The 25,402-nt window shown below is 39.3% G+C and overlaps 1 protein-coding gene across 2 annotated transcripts in view; it reads right to left on the reverse strand.

The window, feature by feature from the left end:
- WAPL (WAPL cohesin release factor) overlaps positions 1-25,402 on the reverse strand; it is a gene marked incomplete at its 5' end in the record, with an annotated part of 68,639 nt that overhangs the window by 24,499 nt on the left and 18,738 nt on the right. The window contains 2 exons of one of the 2 annotated variants that reach the window (XM_082002070.1): positions 3,672-3,767; positions 17,409-17,527. In XM_082002070.1, coding sequence (XP_081858196.1) covers positions 3,672-3,767; positions 17,409-17,527 — 215 coding nt within the window. The remainder of the gene's footprint in view (positions 1-3,671; positions 3,768-17,408; positions 17,528-25,402) is intronic. The other variant, XM_082002071.1, reaches the window with a different exon arrangement.

The raw sequence follows: 25,402 nt of genomic DNA on the forward strand, positions 1-25,402 counted from the left end.
TGCATGTAGGTAGAAGGCTGCTGATAAAAATTTCGTACCATCATAAAAAATTGCCTCAGCGAAACAAGAGAGGCCATGGTGCACACCTCAAATGGGTAGAGTGTGTTCCTGTAAATTCATGGTATTCTCCATACGCCGGCCTTATTCATGTTTGTGGTGTTAATATTTTGGGGACAACATATTACAGCACACAATACAGCAAAACCTATTCTGAACTTACAACAGGTAGTGGAGAACTTGATAGGGTCTAGAATAACTACTGACAAGTTTCCAGCCATCTCAGGCAAGTATTTCAGGTTCTTCCTCAACCTCCTCCTCTGTAATAGTTTGAGGCTACTATAAGCTCAAGTATGAGCTTATCTTCAGATTACCTCTTTGGCACAAACTCAGATGTGAAGACAAACTACAGAAAACCAGGCATACAAAAAAAAAGACCCCCAAATGCCAAATTCTAAATGTACAAGTGCCAATGCCAGCGGTCATTTACTCACCCTCAATCTCTAAGTAACATCCTTAGTTTCCTTACATAGAAAAATGAGAATTTTTTTGAAGTGTGACTGAAAAAATTGAATTAATATGCAGGCACAGAGGATGCGTTAACTGTTACTCACTCCAGGGGTTGAGAGAAAGCTGCCTTGTACATCGTACGTTAACAGTCAAAATTTAAATAGAAGCCAAAACAACCTGCTATATTAATGGAGTATTCTTTACATGCTGCCTCTATCACTGTGCAGCACTTCAGTATTTGCTCACTTAGGCTCCAGTGGCAAAATGCTAATAAACCACCCTGAAAAGCTGGTTTAGAGCACATACTGGAGGACTCTGATCTTATCAGTCTGTGAACACAGGAGACCCACTGAAGTATCTCATCCAAGTCTTGGTTAATGGTTTCCCCTTCAAAGCAAATTCCAAGGGAGCTTGGAGAGGCCATAAGAAAGAGTACTTGGCACAAGCAGCTTGCATGCTGTGGGTTTCTCAGCGTAAATCTAAGACAAATTTATCTATATATTCATGTAATGAAATTTCTACAGAAATTAAAGAGGCAGAATCATCTGTGCAGGGATGTATTGGGTTTGTGTGACAAGGATTGGGGGGTGTGGTGGTGGGGGTGTGTGTGTGCTACAGGGGTGGCTTCTGTGAGAAGCTTCCGGAAGCTTCCACTATGTCCTACTGGGCCAGTGCCAGCCGGCTCCAAGACAGACCCACCGCTGGCCAAGGCCGAGCCCAGCAGTGACGGCGGCAGCGTCTCTGGGAGAAGAGAGTTAGGAAGGAGGAGGTGGCGGGGAACAACAGCAACTGGAGCTGGAGCAAGGAGTGAGAATGTGTGAGAGCAACAACTCTGCAGACACACAGGTCAGAGCAGCAGGAGGGGCAGGAGGGGCTCCAGGCGCTGGAGCAGAGGTTCCCCGGCAGCCCTTGGGGAAGCCCATGGTGAGGCCGGCTGTGCCCCTGCAGCCATGGAGCTCCACGGGGGAGCAGATCTCCACCTGCAGCCTGTGGAGGACCCCTCACCAGAGCAGGGAGATGCCCAAAGGAGGCTGTGACCCTGTGGGAAGCCCACACTGGAGCAGGGTCCTGGCAGGACCTGTGGCCCAGTGGAGAGAGGAGCCCAGGCTGGAGTCGGTTTGCTGGCAGGACTTGTGACCCCGTGGGGGACCCATGCTGGAGCAGTCTGTTCCTGAAGGACAGCACCCCTCCCTGGAAGGGACCCAGGCTGGAGCAGTGTGTGTAGAACTGCAGCCTGTGGGAAGGATTCACACTGGAGAAGCTTGTGGAGGACTGTCTCCTGTGGAAGGGACCCCATGCTGGAGCAGGGGAAGGGTGTGAGGAGTCCTCCCCCTGAGGAGGAAGGACCAGCAGAGATGACGTGTGATGAACTGACCACAACTGCATTCCCCGTCCCCTTGTGCCTCTCAGGCGGAAGAGGGAGAGAAAATCGGGAGTGAAGTAGAGCCCGGGAAGAAGGGAGGGCTCGGGGGAAGGTGTTTTAAGATTTGGTTTTATTTCTCATTCTCCTACTCTGATTTGATTGGTAATAAATTAAAGTAATTTTCCCCAAGTCGAGTCTGTTTCCCCAGTGACGGGAACTGGTGAGTGATCTCTCCCTGTCCTTATCTCGACCCACGAGCCTTTCGTTACCTTTTCTCTCCCCTGCCCAGCTGAGGAGGGGAGTGACAGAGCAGCTTTGGTGGGCACCTGGCCTCCAGCCAGGGTCAACACACCACACGGGATTACCACTGAGCATTTGGATCAAGCTTTATTTATCTTGTAACTCTTAAACCTTAATCATACGCATGTAAATCAAGGTTAAAAAAAAGCAACTGAAGTAAATTCAGATGTACATCATAACATGATGAGCCGATACAAATTCCCCTAACTGGTTTCTTCAGCAAAACCTCTGCCCATACTCCTGAATTAATACTTCGATGGCTTCAGTTACAAAGTGGAAATTTGACAGAAGACAAAATGGCTTGTCTGAATATGAATGATCCAGGCATTTTCCCTGCCTGAGGAGGATATATTCAAACTCTGCCTGAGAAGAGTTACTATCGGAGTACTTCACAAAAAAATCAGTATCAATACAAAGATGCAGTAAGCAACAAAAGCTTCAGTTCAAATGCACATAATTTAAATTGAGAAAGAGGTTTAGGAGAAACCCAGGACTAAAATCTCCGCTCTCTCCTCAAACACTACTGATAATGGTTATTTTAAAATGAGTCATCTGCATCTTCCAGGCAGTGCAGTTAACATCAAAGGAAGGCTGTTCAGAATACTGTGAGGATGCAACCAAAACCAACCACCAAAGAGGAGCTAGTATCAGAACACACACAGGTGGAATTAAAAAAAAAAAACCACAACACAAAAAACCAAAACTGAAACTGGTGACAACAAGAAAAGGTGAAGACTTATCACTGCAAAAATATCTACCTTTGGATTTTCTGTTCTCATGCAAGTACTGTAAGCAAGGCACCAAATGAAATGGAAGTCCACTGACAATGTACAATGCTCTCTTATCATAATCAGTACCAACTTTTACACATATACAAGCCCAAGATTATATACGGGCTGACAATCCAAGACTGGATTCTCAGCGTCTCAAAAGAGTTAAAAAACAATTACTTTAAGCCTTGGAAAAATGAAGAACTGTTTTCACCTCTTGCCTACTTTTTGTAGACGTGTTTCTATCTGATATGTTCATATTATCATTTCTGTCTGTATGCAGAAAATTTTGTTTCTTTCATAGTGTCTAAAGACTCAAGTCAGCAATTTACATTACTCCATTACAAAAGAAAAATAAATGAAATATCTCATTTTAAGTTTTTCCTTTTTGATCTGCAACTTGCTGATTCCTATGTGTATTCGCAAATTAAACCTAGGGGTTCTCTCAGAAGACAAAATGGAGTCCATTGTTAGAAAGCTTCAGCAGATTGGGGAACATAACTTGACTGAAGCATTTTTTTGTATCTGTATATTGAAATGATATGGAAGATCCCACTGATAATTTCTTTCCTATCAAATACCCAATGGCTCACATCACGAAGTGGACTTTATTCTGAAGTACTGTGACATTACCAGACATCAAGAACTTGTGTTTTTAAGATATCATAAGATATCTATGAATCTTAAATGGAGATTTATTAAACTTGAGAAAAAACAAACAGTCTACTTACTGGGACACTGGGAGTTTTCAAAACAGGTGGTGCTGGCAGAGCCTCTGATTCTGGCTGGTTCCAGTGTCTAGCATTATACACAGCCTTTGTGGGAGACTAAAAGACAAAAAATAGAAGTTATTTTAAGTAAATCTACCAGTAGTCACTATATACTTCAAAAATTACTGTAGCAATAATGTAGCCAAACAAGTAAAATGAGCTTCATTTTCCCCCTTCTGTATTCCCAACAACAAAAGTTCTCAATATCATATATATCAGAAAACCCGAAAGACTTTGAAGCGTCTGATGATTTTAGAGACATACAGACCCATTCAAATGGCAAAAGACATGATGTGTGTGTATTTTAAGAATTTTTCAGTTCTTCTACTTCTAAAATTTATTCAAAGACAAAAGGTCTGCAACCTTCCTATAGACAAAACCAGACAGCTATGGGGGAAAAAAACGGATTAGCAAATGTCATGGCAGTAGAAAATATGACTAGTTTAGAATCAAAATGTAGAGTTTATATAGATTTTGATGCTTGGAGGAATAGAAAACATTCCAATGAATTGCCTTAATCCATATTTAATAAATTAAGAAGCCTTTTTTTTTTTCCTTCCTGCTGAAAAATGCGTCAAGGCAAATCAAAATGCATCAAAGTTTAGTGTCCTTGAATTTTGGGGAAATACAATGTAACTCTTAGAGGAAGCAAAGATAGAATTATATTTTTAGCATCTGAGTTTACCAGTCTAATTGCATAATAATATTCCAGACTAATCACAATTTTCATTATTTCCCAACATGCCATATATTGTGTAAACTGTGTAACTACATACCTCCTCAGACGCACTTCATACAGCATTTTAAAAGTGGGAAAAATAATTTTCTGTCAAAATATAATATATCAACTATTTAAACCAGATACTGGCTAAAGTACAGCCCACAGAAGGGCTGTATGTAGCAAACCCACAGTTTGTTTGTAGCAGTACCAGCTATGGATTGAATACTGTTCCATGAAGCATAACAAGGTTTTGGCACGTCAAAAGCCAGAAAGTAAATTTTGTAAGTCAAGAGTTTCGGCATTACTGTTAAAATTCTACTGTGCTGCCTCCTTCCATTCTTTACAAGAAGAGAAAGCCCTAACTAAAAAACTTCAAAGAATATTAGCAGAATGAGAGTCTCAGCTATGAGTTCTCAGAGCCCAGAAGACCTGTCAAGCACCAAATCGTTGCAGTTTCCAGACAAGAGAAAAGCCTCTTTCCCTCCTACAGTGAGCTTTGATGAGGTCATAAGAAACTTAACTTTGTTGGATTTTTAAATTACTTTTTAAGCAGTGCTCAGGTACCATTCATCAAAAAGTATACCATGGCCATCATCTTAACAGTTTCATCCATTTTCTAAGGAAGCTCTTTTAAACAATACATTTTCAAGTGATGGATATACAAAGGCCTTCAGCAGCCACATGTAGTCACCACGGACACACGTAGGAATACCAGAATAAAGTTTTTTATAATTTCTGTATCTTTAACTTTCTCAAGTAACAGCAGCACTAACTTGTCCAACATCCTGACAACCTCACCAAGCTCAAAAAGTTAAACTGAGAAACCAGTTGTAAATTCATGCTGCTACAGTTACGAGAGGACATCTCTGTCCATGAATAGGAAGACAGTGTCATATAGATCCTTATTTGAAAAAAAGTTAACTGCTGACAAAGTGGTTTAAAGGTTAACTCCCTTTTCTCCTACACATTACCGAGCAGCAAATTCTCACCCCGAACGTGACTCGGCATTTGCGATGACCAAACGAAGGACAACTTAATAACAACGACGCCTGTTTAATCGTGACAGTGTTTCACAAATGCCTGTAATGGCAAAGAACCACCGAATATTTTCTTTAGTCACTTTTTTTTCTTGAATTACTCACAACAGTTCCACAAATTATCTCAGTGCATGCTTAAGATTGGGAAGAGAGAGTGTAAGTTTCTGGGTGCCATATCCTGGTATACGGGATAATTCAAGGAAATAACGTACTCTATCAAGTAACCAGCATGAAAGTCTACCATATATTTAGTATCAGTTTCAGCTGATGAACGATTCTGCTTAACCTTGCAGGGAAACGTAACTACTACAATTCTGACAGCAGTTTACTGCATGCCAGAAGTCCTAGCAACACAGGATATTCTTTATTAATAGTCCCAAATCTGAGTTATAGCCTCAAATATAAGATATATATTTGAGATAATAGAATAATTCTATCGCTGCTGAAAGGATATTAATATATTAATATCCCTGAATTTCCTGTCTGGGAGCTACATGTTGCACAGCAGCTTTTCAGGTCTCTGCAACTGCAGCGTCGGGCTCAGCGCACCAGCTTTTCAAAATTTAGCACCTCTGCTGCACTCGCACGCATGCAGCAAGGCAGCACAGAGGACAGGGATCAAGTTCAGTGCTTCGATACAGAATAAGAACAAAGTATACAAACAGCTGTGCCAGCAAAATCAAAAGGTCCACACAACATCAGTGTGTTTTCTTCAGCAGGGAGCAACAGCTGATGCATAGGAAAGAGTTCAACAGGGCAAAAGATAAAGTCAATTCCTTCTAAATACTCAGGGCTCAGAGGCTTCCCCAGTGAAAGATGGTGTCTTTTTTATTTAACAGTCAAAAATGGGCATTTCTTCCCCTGATTTTCATTAATCCCTTATTAAATCGAAAGCTAGGGCATCCCAAAGTGTTTTGTGACAAGGCACTTTACAGCTTGCTTAGGCACTACCAATAGTGCCTAATATAGAAGTAGTGCAATATAGAAGAAAGCCACATTTTCTGTAAGAAATCAACTGATGCCACCAGTAAGTGCCTGTTCTGAGAAATGAGGACATCTTCATTTAATAGCTCTCTTTTAACACAACCTAAACTGTAACTGAAAATGGTAATTATTTAAAACCTCAAATACCTGTGGAAGGTTAGTTTTAGCCACTATCCCTTGTAATATCTTCCACTTTTAGATCAAAGTAATTTCTCCTGTGACTCCATGCCTTCCCAGTAATATTAGACAGCAGACACAGCTCCCCAGCATACCTACCATGTGGTCCAGTACCCTGTCTCACACCGACTGCAGAGCTCAACCACCAAACACCTGCAAAAATCCAACTGCTTTCTAAAGAAATAGGTTATAATCAGTTCTAACACATTAAGCAGCGTTTGGAGCCTCTCTTACAACTCACATGGACACGGCAAATACATCCCTCCTTTACAACCACCTCTTAAAGCCACCTTCACATTTTCCCCTGCAACACAAAACAAAGATGAATTTCCAAAACAATTACAAAGAAACTGTGCCAATACTGATCAATCGGTAAGCACCGTGTAGACTTACGTTTTAGACTACTGCGTGACAGAACTGAAGCCAGGAAAAGTATCGAAGATCAAATGCATGCTAGTGAACAAAGGCTTTTCAGAAGGGCTTGATCATAAAAGCAAAAGGCATTTGTTTGTTTGTTTGTTTTTGGTGGTGTTTTCTTTAAGACAACTCAAATGCTTGTAATACCAAGCTTCCCTGAAGAAGGAGCACTAATATTTAAGCAGCAGTAATTTTAAAAACTGACTTGCTTTCTCCTAAAGACTAGACAACCTTGCAATTATTCAAACAATGCAGACTTTTCTTTAAGAATTCTTCCTCTGAAGATTAACTTAGAATAGATGCAAGTGGAAGTACACCACTCCTTTGAATTCTGCATTAAAGCAAGTAAGTTCTGCAATATTAATCAGCTGTAAGAGCTGCTGCTGAATAGCAGAATAGTTTCCTTTTTTCTTATGTATAGAACTGACAGCTGTTTACACACAGATAGATGTCTGAAAGAGTGTAAATATTCCAGTGAGGGTATAAAGCATATTGTACTGTGGGTCTCTGCATGTGGTTCTGGGGTGTGAACTGAGATGCAAAACCAGAACTAATGCCAGGGATTTTACAAAATGCACAGGGCTGTCAGTTTTATAAGATCATCTCCAAATGGCATGAACTATGGGTCATGCTTAACCTCGCATCCCTGAAAGCCTCAAAGCTTGAATTTTCAAGAGTTGGCACTCTGCACATACCGATGCAGCACTGCCTGCCATTCATAGATGTAAGAATAGCAGAAAATAAGAGCCAGGGACATGAGTCATGCTGAAAATACTAGCAAAACAAGACAGACAGCAGCTATTTGCAGGCAAGAACACTTTCCAAGGTAGAACACAATGGCAAAAGAAAATCCAAAAACATTTTTAACAGATATCCTGAGAAATGCATTATTTATATCTGAAGGGCATTCAGTAAGACTGTATGCCAGATGCTCGTCAAAACTACAAGTTCTCAAAACACCCCCCAATAAACCAAAATACATAATTATTTACCACTCAGTATTCATAATCATTAAGAGTACTGCTCTGTCCTGCATGTTTCACTTTGAACAGGAAAAAGATAACAAGTATGTTATGCAGCACAGAAGCATTCATAATGAACTGTTTCTTTTGAAAAGGGAAAGGAATGAACATCCATTCAACGAAAAAGAAATTACACCTCAAAACAGGAAGATGGAATATCAATTCAGCACGGACCAAGCCCTGTGTATATAACAAAGAAGTTAATTTGGGCTGCAGGTAAGATAGTGGCTTCCAACAGCAGTTAAAAACCAGAAGCAAACCAGTCATTTATTCAGTATTCAAAATGTGAACCGAACCTCCACTATTTGGATCACAGTAGCAGACTAGTGCCAATAAATTGCCTCTGGGTGCCGTGCACCACTTAATTGTGAGCTGCTATAGCATTTAAAGCAGTACACAAAAAACATTATGCACGCACATAGCTAGACAACTACAAGTCCTTAGTCAGACAGGTTGAAGAGTATCAGCAGCAGACAACACAATAAGCAGGGAGGAAAAAGAGTCATTGAAGCTTTTCTTGCATCAGACTTCTGATGAACTGCAAAATGTTTTTTCTTCCTCAAAGCTCAAAAGGAGGCCTACAAGGCAGAACAAGACGATGGGTCAAACATCCAAGTGAAACATGAAAATTTAACTTGAAGAAACAGGACGGTTTGATAAACGTGAGATTCATTCTTTAAAACAAACAGCTAATAGCTAATGGTATACTGCTTACACCGAGCATACTCCAAACTGGTCAGCTCAGAAACAGAAGCCATATGGTTACGGTTACTAATTTGGCCTGAAACCTATGTTATGTCTAATTAAAAGGGACAGGGTACAGTAGTTTAGACTTATCATCACAATAGTGGAAACACACTACTTCAACCAAGAGAACAGACAAACCTGCATCTGCCTGCAAGTAACTGTACTGGTACAAACACATCCTTGTAAAAACTGTTAAACAAAATTCCTGCCCTCTTTGTTGCTACATAAAGGCAGAGACAAACACACACACATCCATCCATACCCCCCCGCGTTAATCCTAATCTACTCAAAGTGTATCAATCTACTAACAGGAAAGCCTTACAAAATCGCAACAGCAATGAAATTCCAGAGGTCATGTGGTTGGGGCGCACATACATGCACACCCATGTAAGCGTTTCCAATTGGATCAGTAAAACATTTTTCAACTAAATCTCCCAGATGTCCTCAGTTACGACACAGCGGTTTGCATCACCGAGTCTCTGAGTACATTTACCCAATTCCTTTCCGATAAAGCCAAACTTGAAGACGCTCTTCCAGAAAGCACCTACCCTTCGCCAGCTTTTACTGGGCATTCCCTAAAGCAGATCAGATGAAAGCTAATTCAAAGTAAAAACTGCTAGATGTGTATAATGGGGACACTGAGCCCTCAACACCAACTGTTTCACTCTCAAGATGCTCTCGTGCTGCCTCGCACTATTATCTAGTGTACACAGCGTCACAGACAGGGCTGAGTGAACTAGCTATGCTCATACAGTACGTGCGAACTGGGAAGAGAATTTTGCATATTCATCTGCACGTAAATTAAGTTCCCACAGGCAAATGAAACTGGTATATTTTAATCTCTTTGAGCAGTTTCCCTGTTTTAGAACTTTCTACAGGACTGAGGCCTTCTGCAATGTAACATTTATCCTACACAGTTATCCTGCGTTGCCTAATTACTAAAACACCGAGTTAATTACCGGGAACTATGCAACTGCCGGGGGGGTGGAGAGGAATGCAAAGATGCAAGTTTCAAAAATGTTTTAACACATCTTTGCTTCTTGCCTAAGAGTTAGTACCAGTAGGAGCTAGAGGTATAAGACACGAAGTTTCCACTGTGACATGAACGTTTTCCATTCAACTTGATTTTTCTACTTCCTGAAAAGCGTAAGTACACACAAGGGGAGAAGGCTTTCCAAGCTTATTTTTCAGTTGTTCCATTTGTTCCTCTTGCCTCTATGAGGACTTAGCCTGTTACCTTCACATTGCACTTTGCATCCCTACCTTTCTCAGAACAAAGCTGTGTCTCAGCTGATAACATCTTGACGCTGCACAGGAGACAAAAAGCACTTCCAACAACATTGCTACCTGACAGTGGCATATGGAGGACAGACAAGGAAGCAATTTTGCCAGGTTGAAGGATCGCAGCTCAGTGTTTACCAGAACACACCCTTCTTCACCAGGGTTTAATATGAAGGAGTAGGAAGAAAATAATTTTGATCAACATCAAATGATTATCTTCAAGTTAACAGACCGAATCTTGGCATTTGCTTTCACTCCTAGATGGCTTCAAGGTGGTATGCCCCAACACAATTCAGTAAAACTACAGTGGCTACTTCACTCTCCGAATTAGGTGACTAATCTAAAAACCTGCTAGTCCTGATTAGTATCCTGTTTACTAACTTAAAAATTAAGAATTGGTTTTGCTCTATTTACATTAATAATAGAAGAAAAAAAAAAATCCATAAATGGTAAGCACTAGAAAGCCTACCAAAGAATTTGGTTTTGCAAAAGTTAAGCGAAATAACCATATCAATATGAAGCTTTGGTTTTTAACAAGTCAACTATTTAAGAAACAGATTTATTCTTACCTTTTATCATCTTTTATCTTTTTTTAAAATTCATTTTTATTCCAACAATATAAAATACACACACTGTCTATAATTGGTCAGCACTTAGAAAAGCACATCTCTTGTATCTCTTGTGCATCATTCCAACAAAAAGTTTTTGGACAAAAAAGCCATAAAAAACACCTCAGTTCAGGACTGGGCAGACCATCTGCCAGACGCACCAACCAGAAAATGAAAGGCATGTACTGCAGAAGCAGCAACATGCTGTCACAGGTTGTCAGATCTGACCACCACTGTTTGTCAAACTGCTGATGAAACGGACTGCTGGCTTAGCACTAAACTGATGCAAGCCAGAGATTTCACAGAGTATTTTGATATGAAAATTCAGCTCAACTCCTCAGAGTCCAAACAGTAAATGTCAACTGATAATCTTTCCTATAAAAAAAAAAAAAAAAAGGAATTTTGACATTCTAAATTAGAATGCATACAGCAGCTCAATGTGTCTAGTATTAGCAATTTAATATCACTGAAAAAATGCTTTGTTATAACTGTTTACCCTTTTGGTAGGACACTCTCTTCCTAAAGGTTATGGAAGACAATGACAAGCAGTTCTTTTTAAAATTAGTTCTGACCAGTCTACTCTGATCCTACCGCGAAATGTGTGGAAAGAACTATGTGTTGCTGTACAGCACAACTTTAGAATTATGCTTCCACTGCTGCTTTCCCAAGACTATTTACTTAAAATAAGCTATGGAAAAATAATTCACCAAAACCATCTGAGATTGTACACTTAAGAGAGATTAATCTTTATACACATTAAATCTAAAAAAAAACCCTAAAACCTTTAAAAATTTAATTTGGGTAAATGCAGACTCATTTGCAGGCAAGCAAAAATAAATGTTACATGCAGGATGTCTTTGATAAAGATCTACTGCAAAGTATAATAGAAGCTAAGTGGAAAAATACAGATCACAGCACAGCCTAGTTTCTTTCCCCTCCCACGCACACATCATTGTCATATTAGCCGTAAGATTACTCAGTCAAACCAGGAGCCATGCATGGTTTCGTACTTCTTCAATTTCAAAACACTTTCAAAGATCAGGTACAAGTGTTTCATCTTGGACTTCAAGTAAACTTAGACATAGCATTAGTTTCAAGCTGATATTCACAGCCTCTTCCAGCCAGCATGAAGCACCAGTGGAAAAAGCTCACATCAACCCGTAAAAGATCTTGTAGGTTATACCCTTAAACCTGTATTACAGCAAATCCTATTAGGAACAACAGGATCACACAGAAACGTTATTTTCAGGGACTGACAGTTTCTCACAGTGCCTGTAATTTCTAACAGGAATATGGCAACTCAATGAAAACAACCTACTCACGGTGGGGGGAACCGCCTACAGGACAAGAAAGATGCAATTAAATAATGAACTATGAACTAGTTGCAGATCAGACTGAAGTCACACAGAAGAAAAAAAAATTATTTTGTTTGTTGTTTCAGCACTTGATAACTAGAAATTAGTGCTCTTCACACACTAGTGATTAACACATCTTTCCAACTGATCTGTCCAAAAAAACACATTCTGAAATCCTGCACACATTTCTGTACCTTGTTGAGCTCAAAACACAGCAGTCGTTCGTAAACCTTGAATAAAACATGAAAAGCAATAAATATTTACAGGGTTATAACTGATCAGGTTTTTATCTTGGATACAGAGTTCAGAAGCAGTCTGTTGGCTAAGCCATGTCTGAATTCAGCAATGATTTCATTCACGTATTCAACGCTACTGTCATGACTAACTCTATTAATGTCACTTGATCAAAGTAACGCACGTAATCCTGCTAACGCTGGCTGTGTTCACTGAGCATTTCTCAGCTGCAATGTTGACTTAACCAGGTTAAGATGACTTAATCTCTCTTTTTCAGCTCCCTTAACTGAGGGGATACAACTGTTTACAGTCTCCCAGTGAACCAGAGTGAGATTTATGTTAAATGTTTCCTTTCAGTGGGTTATTTCTTAAACACAGATGGGTTCCTCAATTTAGTTCAATACACAATCTTGGGAAACTGAAGGAGCAGAGGAACAGGAGTGAGCAGGTGGAGCAAAAGGAGAGCAAAGGCAACTTCACCAAATACTTTAGTCAGTATTTTCTGCCTTTTTCCAAGCAAAACCAGTCCTTACAGTAGGTTGGGTTTTGTTGGGTTTGGGGGTTTTGGCATGGTGGGTTTTTTCTTGTTGTTTTTTAATGTATCATACAAGAAAATCTCAGCTTTTCCTGACAAACGCTTTCCACACTAGTGGAATAACTTCCAAGCAATGCCACTGTTAAAAACAAGGCAAGTGCTTTGCACAGGAAATGCTGTGGTCCAGCACGTGTGTGGCCCAGAGGAAACACTATTATAATCAAGTTAGTGGCAAAGACGTTTTTTCATACCTTTTCCTGAACAACCCAATGTGTGCACACTGATGTAATGTTGTTCTTCCTGTTCACTGTGTACACCTGAGAAATGTATAGACTCGCAAAACAGACAGGTTTTCTAGAGCTAAGACCTCAACAAGCAAGCTTAGAGAAATTTCTGCAGGCATAGTGAGACAAGAGAGTAAGAAAAAAATATTTAAGCTAGTTTAAATTTGTTTATAAACATTCAATTCTCATCATAAAAATGAGTAGCTAAGGGAAATACACAAATTTTAACTGAAATCAGAAATCATTAAGCAACGGACTAGCATTCAGATTAGTTTTTATTTTGAACAATAGTCCATGAATCACCAGTGTAGACTACCCATGCGGTGAGTACTTTCTTCCTCATGTCACCAATCATAAAAAGTATATGCTTTATCCTCTCAAGAAAACATCAGTCTTTCATAGGTGCCAAATTGCATTCTGTCAATACTATCATGGAAGCTTTATGAAATATACCCAGTGCAAAAAATATCAACATCTAAGAGATTAATTCAGAAAGCCTTGTTTCCAAAATTCACTTACGGTAAGGCACAGGAAAAAAATCCTGATATAGCACTCATCTAATACCTTGAAATTTCATGTTACTTTGAGAAAACACAACATGGAGACTGCTTTTGGGTATGTCTACTTGAAAGAGTCCGTGCTTTTTTCTGTTATACCTTTGTCCCACTTCATGCAAAACAGTAAGTCTTCCCATATGTCTTAGCAGCACTGAAGAGCTCTAACAGAAGGATTATAGTCTTCCCCCTCTGCCTGGCTGGAAGGCTCCCATACCTTTTAATTATGATTTGCAACTCTATTTACATTCTTAGCTTGGAATATTCAAAGGTAATCAGCATTCACCTTGTCTAGGTTGGCTTCCTATGGCCACAAGCAGAACTAGTATCAGCACAGAGTTGCAGAGCACCCTTTATCATACATTTTAAGAGCAGAAGGCCATCACAGAAGATTTGCAGTTCAGAAGATTTGGTGGTCCTTAATGACACGCTGGACAATAGAAATGCTGAACTAACAATATAGCCCTGGCACAAAATACCAGTCAGAGCCATCAACTTCTAAGATTGATCAATCAAAAGATTAAATTTTGGGATAGACTAGTTCTCTTTATCTTACATTTCCAAGTGCTTTTTTTCCAGGTTCCTATTTAGAGACATACACAGTTTGCATGACCACTGGGAACTGCTCCAGAGTATTCCTACAAAAACTGATTCTCCTCATTTGCTGACTCTAGCCCAACTCTGTGGTGAGAGGGGCAGGAACAAGAAATCTCAGGAAAGAATTTTTATGCCCCCCTTTAGCCTGAGTAGGTTTGAACCACAGCAACAAAAAAGTTCTTGTATACCTTAACTGGCTTTTGCGTGATAATTGAGAATTAGTTTCACACATAGAAGGGGAACTAAGCTCAAAGGGACCAGCAGCTGGGCATATCACAGTCCCATAGTTCCCAAATTTACGTGCTAGAGCACGAGTTACTGAACCAGTTGAATTAAAATTGTAAACAGCTGCAAACAAACTTTTGCAGATGTTACTCATACATGCTTCACACCCATAATTTGCAAGTCAAGTAATGCCAATATTTATGTACTGTAAGTACATAATTATGTTGCTATGGAACATAATATTCTCCTTGTAAGTCAGGCTCAGGATAAAGAGATTTAATTCACTTAAAAGCAGAATTCTGGTTGAGACTTTACATACCTATCATAATGTACATGCTACTGCAACTTTTATGCTCATTATTGTGTGTGCGAATAGTCGGTGATTTCGGTTAGAGTCCTCACATTAAAAGCAGTTTTTAGAAACACTGCTATTCACTAAGTCAATAACGTCTGTAATCTTTTATTACACATACGCTCGAAGTTTCAAGAACTGGACTTCAGCTTCAGAGGACAACGGTCAGGTTTCAAATGCACAAACATGGGCGAGAGTCCTGCTGACTGCGAACTGGAAAAAATACTTCAGCTTTCTGGATCTCCTGAAGTTTAACAATACCACCTGTTGCTTCCTGAGTAACGGAGCTGTTTATTTTTCAGCTCAGTATGATGCAAAGTGCCATACCTCTAACATCACCGCCTAGCAGAAAATTATTAATAATCTGCTAGTTTCTAGAAGAAAAAAAATGGTGACGAGACAGTGAAGAAGTTCCAGAGATATACACTTTTTTTTTTTTTTTAAGAGCATTTAGTTATGGTCAGGTTAATACTTTTAATTCATTCCCAGAATGAAAATTCCCTTAAGATGCAACTGAGATTAAGAGTCTATATCTATGTTTAGGAAGATAATTAGAGCATGTCTAATTACCATCAGAACAAGCTTTACAAGCTTTTTTAGTAACTCCATGTAACAGCCATATGGTTAAAGAACATTAAAATTTAGTTTGAATCGCAATTACAGCAATTTCTACTTCTAAGTCCATTATATCTCTACAGGGTCAAAAAGGCTGTTTAATCCTCACCTTTCCCACTTGAATTAAGTTTATTGCCAACTGAGAATTTTCTAGAGTTGAAACCATTTTCTCATATAGTATGATATTGCTGTAAGTTCCCCCCCATATTTTCATGATATATACAAAATTAATTAAAACAGTTTTCATATAAACCCTCAAGTATTTAAAGTATAACATAAAACAAGAAACACATAAAATGCTATTATAGAATAGTATTTGAAGCATATAAATATTTAAACATTAAAAACAGTCCATATTTACAAGAATACTCACAGCGGTTTTATGCTGCTAAAAAGTACAGCAAAAAAGGTACAGTTAAATTTGCATACCCTGTACTTCTGTTTCTCAGCCTACTGTAATAAAAAAATTATTATTTAACTCAGCAGAAGCTGAGGAACTCTCATCTTCAAGAAAAAATAGTTCAGTTCTGAAAAGATCCTCCCCACTTATCAGTAGCCTGACTTCAAACTCTGGAGGCAAGAGTTAGCAGCTAAGAGCTCCCCATTCTGTCCAAAGTCACAAAGCAGCAAGCAGCAGTATTTCTTTTCAAAAGGCATTACAACCAACAGTACTTACTGGTCACGTGTCCTCCCAAATGAAAACATTCCCTTGCACATTTTGGGAAATAAAACAACTTTGTCCTTCTTCCACCCACAAATCCATTTTTTAAAATGGAAAATGATTATATATCAACAAAATATTGGGAGATAATAAACCTTCTGGTTCTGGAAGACTAAGAAAAACCTTTAAAAATTACTTCAGGTGAAACTATCATAGAACACAAGTAATTAGCTACCTTTATGAGAAATTTTAGAGTGCGATTTAACTATTAGAGTTCTTTAGGAAAAATAACATGGAAAACCGTTTTTAAAAAAAATTCTTAGAATTGTTAGACTGCTGAATGCATTCTAAACACATATAAAAGTCTCTATTACTACAAGCAACTGATGAGTCTTGCAAAACTCATGGAACTCAAAAGGGAAAGGAGAAACAGAAGTGCATTTTCCTCTCTAGTTCCCTCTTTCTCTTATTACGCCGGTTCTGGACTGCAACAATGGCAAGACAGCTACTCTCTTCACCAGACAACAGAAACACGTTATGCAAAAAGCATATGAAAAGGCCTTAAGCATTAGAAATGGGTATCCTGGACAATCAAGTCATAAAAACTTCATTTAATGGAGATTACATGGATCCCACTATTGCAATCTTTCACCTAACAGCTAAAGATGATTTTTGCTGTATGCACATTTTTAGAAGCCTCAAAATACTGGGTAACTGATAATAACAGGTAAGATAAACCACACCTAACATCAATAAAATGAATAAGCTCCATTCACAGTATGAAAGGGCAAATTCATACTCAATACTACATAGTTTGGGTATACAGGGTTGGGACTGGGGGTTACTTTTTTTTAACTTAAAAGAAACTCTCACTTTTCCACATGTTATAAAGGCACTTGTTCTTATAAAGACTATATCAATGCCAAATTTGAAGCTTTCAGAAAGGTTCAATCCTATAATATGATAGATATTTCTTGGGAGAGCAAAGAAAGTAAAAAGAAAAAACTCCACATGGCATTTAATGGTGCTTTGCTTTAATAATCATCTAGGTTGCGTGTTACCATTGTGCTGCACCAGACTTGCATCTGAAAAGTAAAATTCCTAGTAATCGATACAAAAATTTTGCACTTGAAGGTTTTACTTTTCCAGATATAATCTTAAAAGCCAACAAACTATCTCAAGTGCAGATACAAACTGGGACAAAAGCTCTGTTAAATATATAGGAAGAAATATCCATACAAAAGAGTTACATAAAGTAAGAAATCTGTCTTGGTCTCGGTATTATTACTCACCCGCTTTGGCCCACTAAAAATCTTCCTGGTGTTTTCCTTAGATTTATCACCTTGTTTATTTGTGGATTTCTTATTGCCTTCAGGCACACCAGATGCATCCTCTGAAAACTCCAGAAGATCTGTAAAAGGTAAATATAGACATAAAACAACCACATGGAAAGCTGTTGAACTGCTAAAGCATTTCTTGCACCCAACATTTCCACATGTATGGAAATGTAGCTTCTGAAATTATGTAATAAACAAACAATCATCTTCAGAAAAAATCAGCTTTGAAGCCAAACACAGCTCTGGACGGAGCTCAGGTTTACTGACTGGACTGTCATAACACATAGAAAATAGATTACAAGGTCACAGTTATCATAGCACCTCTTGACCATTGTGTAAGCTTCAAATTATTATTTCCCATTTTATACTCCTGTGAATCCCAGGTTATCTTCTATACATGCTTACTTATGGCTTACTGCTACATCTCTGAACAGCAGATGAATTAAACAGTAGATGGGGTCCTTCAAAAGTGTGAAACTAAGATTTAGAAGAAGAATACTTCCCACTACAATTACAGGACCAAAGAATTGATTGCACTTCACTTCTTACGAAGGCGGCCTGCTTATATTTGCTTATTCTGCTATAAACAGTACTAAAAAAAAATACGGTCATCAGCTTGGAAAGGAGTCAGCTAGAAGGAACCGCTGAAATGGCCTTTCAATGTATTCAATACTTGCCCTACCAATAGTTCTAGTACTCAGTTTTGGACTGTAAATCTGCAATTCACCGATCTAATTAAATTCCTGTCCTACTTTTTTTTTTTCTTTAAACTTGTGTTGTATTTGAAGTATTATCCCTTGGAGACCAGCTTATGCTCTTTTACTTGGCACAAACCAGAAGTTACCATCAATTTTAAGGCGGAAATAGAGTCAGGCACAGAGAAGCACTATTTAATCTGATAAACAGTTTAGAAAACTGATCTATTCCAGAGAAGCTGCTGCTATTTGAAAACTGCACTGCAAAATTACAGGCAGGCTAGTTACTCTAATCCCAAATTGCACTCGCATCCAGTAAACACAACTGGCCAAGCACCTAGATAAGGAGGCAAACAAAAGCAAATCAGGCAAGCGAATTTCCAACGGCCCTCGCAAGGACACAAAATTTGTCCAGTCTGGGGGATGTGAGTATTCTTAAAATAAGGCTCAAAAGTTTCTTAAATTGCAGGAAATTTCAATGGGCTTGGCAGCATCAGGGCAGGCAGGATGCCCACTGCAAAGGCAGCTACCGGAACCAGCCTCTCACACCCCAGCCCACTGGTTTTCAGTTTAGTTGTACAATGTCAGCACAAGAGTTTAAGAACACAACATGAACAGTCCCTCTGAAAAGAACGGACTCTTCAAGATGTTTTGATAAAATCAGTCTAACAGAAGAAAAATAGGACAGACCGATTCTCATTAATTTAAATAAAGCAAAACTCACAAATCTATATAAAAGTCAACTTACTCCTTTGCTGGAACTTACCACTTAAAGGAGTCAAATCAAATTGTTTTGATACACATCCTTATCCTTACAAATCCTTGAAGAAACCAGGCCCCGAATACAATTTCCCAAGGAAGTAAAACCAACAGAACTGGACCCTCCTACCGCAAATTAAAAGCTAAAAAGTAACCCACTTGACTACAGCAGTTACAAACATGCAAGTCACTCTAGACTAGAAATGCAAGATGTGTTTTCACCCACCAAATCAGCACAATCGTTTGTGCCTTGTGCCAAGACTTGGAGCTGCTATTGTGGTCAATAATGATTAATAGTGCTCTATCTCAACTAAGGCACAATTTTAAAGTCATTTAACTTTCTTTCTTTGAATTCTACTCCTATGTGATCCTGAACTATCCCATTTAAATTAGATAATTTAAAATTCAAAGAAACTTCTTGATAAAAACATTTCAACTCCTACTTACAATAGGATAATTTTTCTTTTTTTTTTTATGTTGCTAGCATATCAAACACTATTATGATTTGTTTCGTGAGACTATATGGAATGCTTTTATTCGAGCAATACTCTTTAAGGCTTTCTAGGTATCCTAAAAGCCCTCTGCATACGTATCTTAGCAGATTTTCAAATCTAAACTAAATAGGGTGTGGAGAGAAGTCTTTTGTTAACATTAACTGAGCCAGGCAAAGACACAAGTAGTTTGGTAAGCAGTGACACTAATGAAGTTTGTTTTCCACTGGCACTCTCTGGTATGGATGTTTTTTGCCCACTCACTGAAAAGATGAACATGTTGACCTTTTTCTCAAAATGGAAGCATGCAAGGCCTTTTCTCCTCCATGCAACCATTTTCAAGGCATATTTAACCTTTGAGATAACTTGCCTCTCTCAGCTAAAATTGGAAAGATGTTCAAAGACGAACTAGAAGGCAACACCACAGTAAATTTCCTGGGGGAAAACAACCCAGGTTTTTTTTAGTGCCTGAGGGTAATTCTGCACAAGTTTTTGAAGTCCAAACAGGACTCTGCCTTTGAGGACTTTGATGTACTCTTAACTGGCTAAAAATATTTACCCAATTAAGGTGATTCAGTTTTTGAGGAGATGCAAAGGAAGAAAAAGACAAAAAAAAATACAGCAAGTTTGCTCACCATAAATGAACTGAGTGCTAGATGCTCATATACTAAAACTATTTTATTATCCCAAAAGATTATAGGAATCTCATCTTGATCACTGAAAGGAAAATGAATGCATGACACAAAGGTTAAATTGTATATCAGAACTGATTTACAAAGCAAAAGGCTAAGCTGCAATACTTACACTACAATAACAGGATAACTGCTACTAAAATTTATGTCAGAAATACTGTAGTTCATCATTACTATACTGCTTTTGAGATATGTAGTGAAGAAGGAGGTGAATCAAATAAGAATAAGCATGTTAGAGAGGATAGGTCTTCATACCTTCCCCTTTAGTGGAAGGTTGCAGAGCAACTGCTCTGTTTATGTCAATCTACACAGAGATATGGAAATGTTTAAGTTTAGTCAGCATATTTTTTTTTTATGCCTCACTTTCTGTAATAATTTTTTTGTCATTGGCCAATGAAATGTAGTAAAACAAGAATTAACATAGCCCTAGGTGTCCCAGTTGAACAGGTGGGAAATAAAGTATTCTGAGACTACAAGTTCAGAAGGTAAATATATTAGAAATCTTAGTGACCACCCAAACCACTGACAACCATGGCAGGATCTTAGAAAAAGACAGAAACAAACTGAGAGCACAGTTATTTCCAGGAGTATAACACCATCCCAAAGATACAGGTTTGCTTGAGAACTGAAGCTTAGAAGTTATTTTTGGTTAAGCTTACTCTTTTTCATCTTTTCAGATTTCTCTTGCATACAACTCCCCATTGACTAATACAGTCAAGGAATTAAGTAATTTTCCTCCAGAATTAAAAGCTTCTCTTTACTGGAGTCATCCTGTATTCTGGCTAGTGAAACGATACAGGTACTGTTTTGGATCTAGCAAAGTCTCATCAGTAATTTTAGCGCCTGGCATTCTGGCAGACTACAGCTGGGAGGCTCACGAGTGAAAGGGGCTTTTGCTTCACTGGGCTGCTACACCAACTAATATGAGAGAATTTTATAGAGCAGTGGCAAAAAAATTGGCAACTTTAACTAGAATTCAAAGCTTCACCAAAAATCTCAGGCTTATAAAAGTTACGAGGTACCTTCATTAAAAGGAAAAGTCTGTGAATAGTGTCTAGGAATTTAAAAGCCAGGGCATCTTGTGGTTTGGGTTATTTGTTTGGCTTTTGTTTGGGTTTTTTGTGGTTTTTTAACAACTTCAGCAGGCAAGCCTATCATACAAGTGATCAGAAAAGACACTTCCATGAAAGACAGTGTAACTAAAATTGAATTTATATACTTTGCATTTTTTCCTGCACTATTATCCATATAGTCTTCAGTGCTTCCTTAAATTTCATTTGCAGAAACATTTAAGTATGTATTGTTAAACTTACTCATTAAACTGAACTGTGAACTACTAGACTGGAAGGAATAGTCCATTTCCAGTTCAGTTAGAAAATCTTTGCAGGATGTTTTATACTGAGATTTTAAAATATATTTCATAAAAATAGGCATAGATTACAGTAACCAAACAAATCATTGGATCTGTTGGAGCAGGTCCAGAGGAGGCCACAAAAGTAATCAGCGGGATGGAACAGCTCTTCTGCAAGGACAGGCTGAGGGAGTTCGGGTTGTTCAGCCTGGAGGAGAGAAGGCTCTGGGGAGACCTTACTGCAGCCTGCCAGTGCTTAAAGGGGGCTTACAAGAAAGATGGGGACAGACTTTGTAGCAGGGCCTGGTGTGATAGGACAAGGTGGGGAGATTTCAACCAAAACAGTATTTTGACAAAAATTTTGTAAGACTGTAACAGAACGCATCCAATCTCTTGAAAAAACTGACTATGCCATATAACGTTCTTTATGCACAGAATGTCAAAATCAGTCTTAGGAACTTCTGGGGCTGGAATTCAGAGAGGCAATCTGGCATCTCACCTGTCAACCTGGAACGGGAACACTGGATTTTTATCTGTGGATTTATTCATCAGTACAAAAAAGAACAGCACACACAGAACTCGAGTAGCATTAGCACCTCTCAGTACTGTTCGTAACTTCAGGGAAAAGTTTCATTGTGCAAGATGTTCTGAAAGTTTTTTCTGAGGCTTGGATTCAAAAGTGGCATTTTTCATACATGAAGTCACTTTTTTTTCAGTCTGTAAAGACAATACCTCACAGCAATGTCACATATTTTACCACAACTTCAGGCTTCGATACAGAAGTCCTTTATACATTCTCAGACTCAGCATTGCTATATTTAAGGACCTTAATATGGCTGTTCTGAGTGATCAGGATGCTCAAAAATTCAAAGGTCTCAGAGAAGACAGCATGAAACATATCAGAGAGTCCTACAAATTTTAGGGCAACATCAGCTCCCCTATTTTTATAATCTGTGCTACAGGATTGAACTAGGGAATGTGCTGCAACTTAGGGAAATAGCGTGATGTCACCCTTTCAATTTTCAGAAGAAAAAATGCAAGTCAAATCTCACCTGGCTACAGCAGCACAAAACAGGAGTTAAATGAGCAAAGGAGATGCAAAATAAAAGGGGAAACATCTCTCAGTGGAGGCACTGAGAGGTGGTTCTTACCTGAGAAGTGGAGAAGTGTATTAAGAAACTAACAGAACACAAATATACACCTACCTGTTCCATGGGATACTCTTCAGAAAATATTTCTGAGAAATAATTTGTGATACCTTGGAGTATAGCAGCCTCCTTTGGTGAATATAATGCTGAACGCAAACTAGGTATTTTGAGACTCCACAGGACAGCAGCTGAAAGGATTATTTGATGGGTCAGCATCTCAGCTGCATTAACTGTATGTGGGATTTTTTTTTTTTCCTTGGAATAAATGGCTGAATGAAAACTCATCAGAGAAAGGGACTCTGACAGAATATTTCATAAATGACCCTGTAAGTTAAACCCATTTTCCAAAGAGGCTGGAATGCAAGTGCCTGATCATAATTCAGTTTTACTAAAATATATCAAGGGTTATTTTGTTTGAAAACAGAATCTTCTCATATAACATCAGTATAAATTTGGCCCTTTTAGAATTTACAAAAAACCTTGCAGTTACATCTACCTTTGATTAAAAGGCTTACAGGCAATTCTGGTTTTAGATATAGCTATAATTAGAACAGAGAAATTATATTTTTTTCCCTACATAATTTTATTTCTGGGTTATATTAGCAGAAGCTATTTGTAGGAAAAAACAAGCTTCTTCAACATTTGCAAGGCTAGGCTTGAGTCCCCGTCCCCCCGCCACCACAATGAAATACATCTTGCCAAAGTCTTAAAAAATTAAGTGTTAACAACTTCAGTGAACGGATCAAAACTTCTCATGCTTCATGCTCCAAAATAAGGACCAAAAAGGTCCCCAGAACAGTGGCAGTGTTTTCAAATACTTATTCCAACATGCATGATTCCTCCTAGAAGCTATGCTAAGGCACATGGAAGACAGGGAGGTAATTCAAGACAGTCAGCATGGCCTCACCACAGCAAGTCCGGCCTTCTATGATGGAGTGACCACATCAGTAGACAAGGTAAGAGCTACCGATGACATCTATCTGGAATTCCGTAAGGCCTTTACCAGCCACATCGTCTTTCTCTCTAAATTGGAGAGATGCGGATTTCATGGGCGGACTGTTGGGTGGATGAGGAATTGGTTGGATGGTCTCATCCAGAGGGTAGTGGTCAATGGCTCAATGTCCAGATGGAGATCAGTGCCAAGTGGTGTCCCTCAGGGGTCTGTACTGGGACCAGTATTCTTTAATATCTTCATTAATGACATAGCAGGATCAAGTGCACCCTCAGCAGGTTTGCAGATGACACCAAGCTGAGTGGTACAGTTGACACACCTGAGGGACAGGATGCCATCCAGAAGGACCTGGACAAGCTCAAGGAATGGGTCCCTCATGAGGTTCAACAAGGCCAAGTACAGGGTCCTGCACCTGGGTCAGAGCAACCCCCAGTATCAATACAGGCTGGGGGATGAAGGGGTGGAGACCAGCCCTGCTGAGAAGGACTTGAGGGTACTGGTGAAAAGCTGGACATGAGCCAGCAATATGTGCTCATAGCCCAGAAGGCCAACCCTATCCTGGGCTGCATCCAAAGCAGCGTGGCCAGCAGGCCGAGGGAGGCGATTCTGCCCCTCTACTCTACTATGGTGAGACCCCACCTGCAGTGCTGCATCCAGCTCTGGAGCCCTCAGCACGGGAAAGACATGGACCTGTTCGAGAGGGTCCAGAGGAGGCCACAAAAGAGATCAGAGGGATGGAACAGCTCTGCTGTGAGGACAGGCTGAGAGAGTTGGGGTTTTTCAGCCTGGAGAAGAAAAGGCTCCAGGGAGACCTTATTGCAGCCTGCCAGGGCTTAAAGGGGGCTTATAAGAAAGATGGGGACAGACTTTGTAGCAGGGCCTGGTGTGATAGGACAAGGGGTAATGGTTTTAAACTAAAAGAGGAGAGATTTCAATTAGATATAAGGAATAAATTTTTAACAATGAGGGTGGTGAAACACTGGAACAGGCTGCCCAGAGAAGTCGTGGATGCCATATCCCTGATGCGTCCCAAGAACAGGCTGGATGGGGCTCTGAGCAACCTGTTCTAGTTGAAGATGTCCCTGCTCATTGCAGGGGGGTTAGACTAGATGACCTTTAAAGGTCTCTTCCAACCCAAACTATTCTATGATCTTATGGTGCTTTGGCATTAGACTTTTTCAAAAAGAAAAAGCTAAAAGAAACCTTCCACCAAAGTTATTCCTTTTCTTCTTCACCAACAAACCTCAACCTTGGTCAAAATCATTACATGGGACCCAACCAAGCACCAAGCAAGTCTAATTTTTCAGAGGCACTCAACCACCAGAACTTGTTCAGCAAATTCTGCATGAACAGTTTTACTCGTATGCATGTGTGTGTACACATACATACACATGTACCACCTATACAGAACATGGGGATACCTGAAAACTTGAAGAAAAAGTACAAATACATCAACATGTAGAGGCACACCCAAAGCCAGTCAGCTGACTGGCACTGCATGGGTCCCCACAGCCTCTCCCTTGAGCTGTGCATCCTTGGATAAGAAAAAATTTGAGAAAGGTCCAAAGTGTTTACAAGCGTGCTCAAAAGCGCAAAAAGGAAAGAGATATTTCACATCTCTAAGAGCTACTTAAATTTCTGCACTCAGCTCTATAGTTCTGTGTTGATGTGGAGCTTCTGTGGGAAGACATCTGCCTTCCAGGCATAGGTACTGTATGCTCAACACACTAAAAACTAAGAATCTTCTGTTCAAAAAGGGAGGGGGGGGAAATCTACCTCTGGCAAGAGATCAAGGGGTATTAAAGCATACTTGAAGACAGTTATGAAAACATCAGACAGGACCACAGCAGAAATAAGCGAA

Source organism: Phaethon aethereus, assembly GCF_964289735.1.
Source record: "Phaethon aethereus genome assembly, chromosome: 7".
In the NCBI taxonomy this organism is placed as follows: domain Eukaryota; kingdom Metazoa; phylum Chordata; class Aves; order Phaethontiformes; family Phaethontidae; genus Phaethon; species Phaethon aethereus.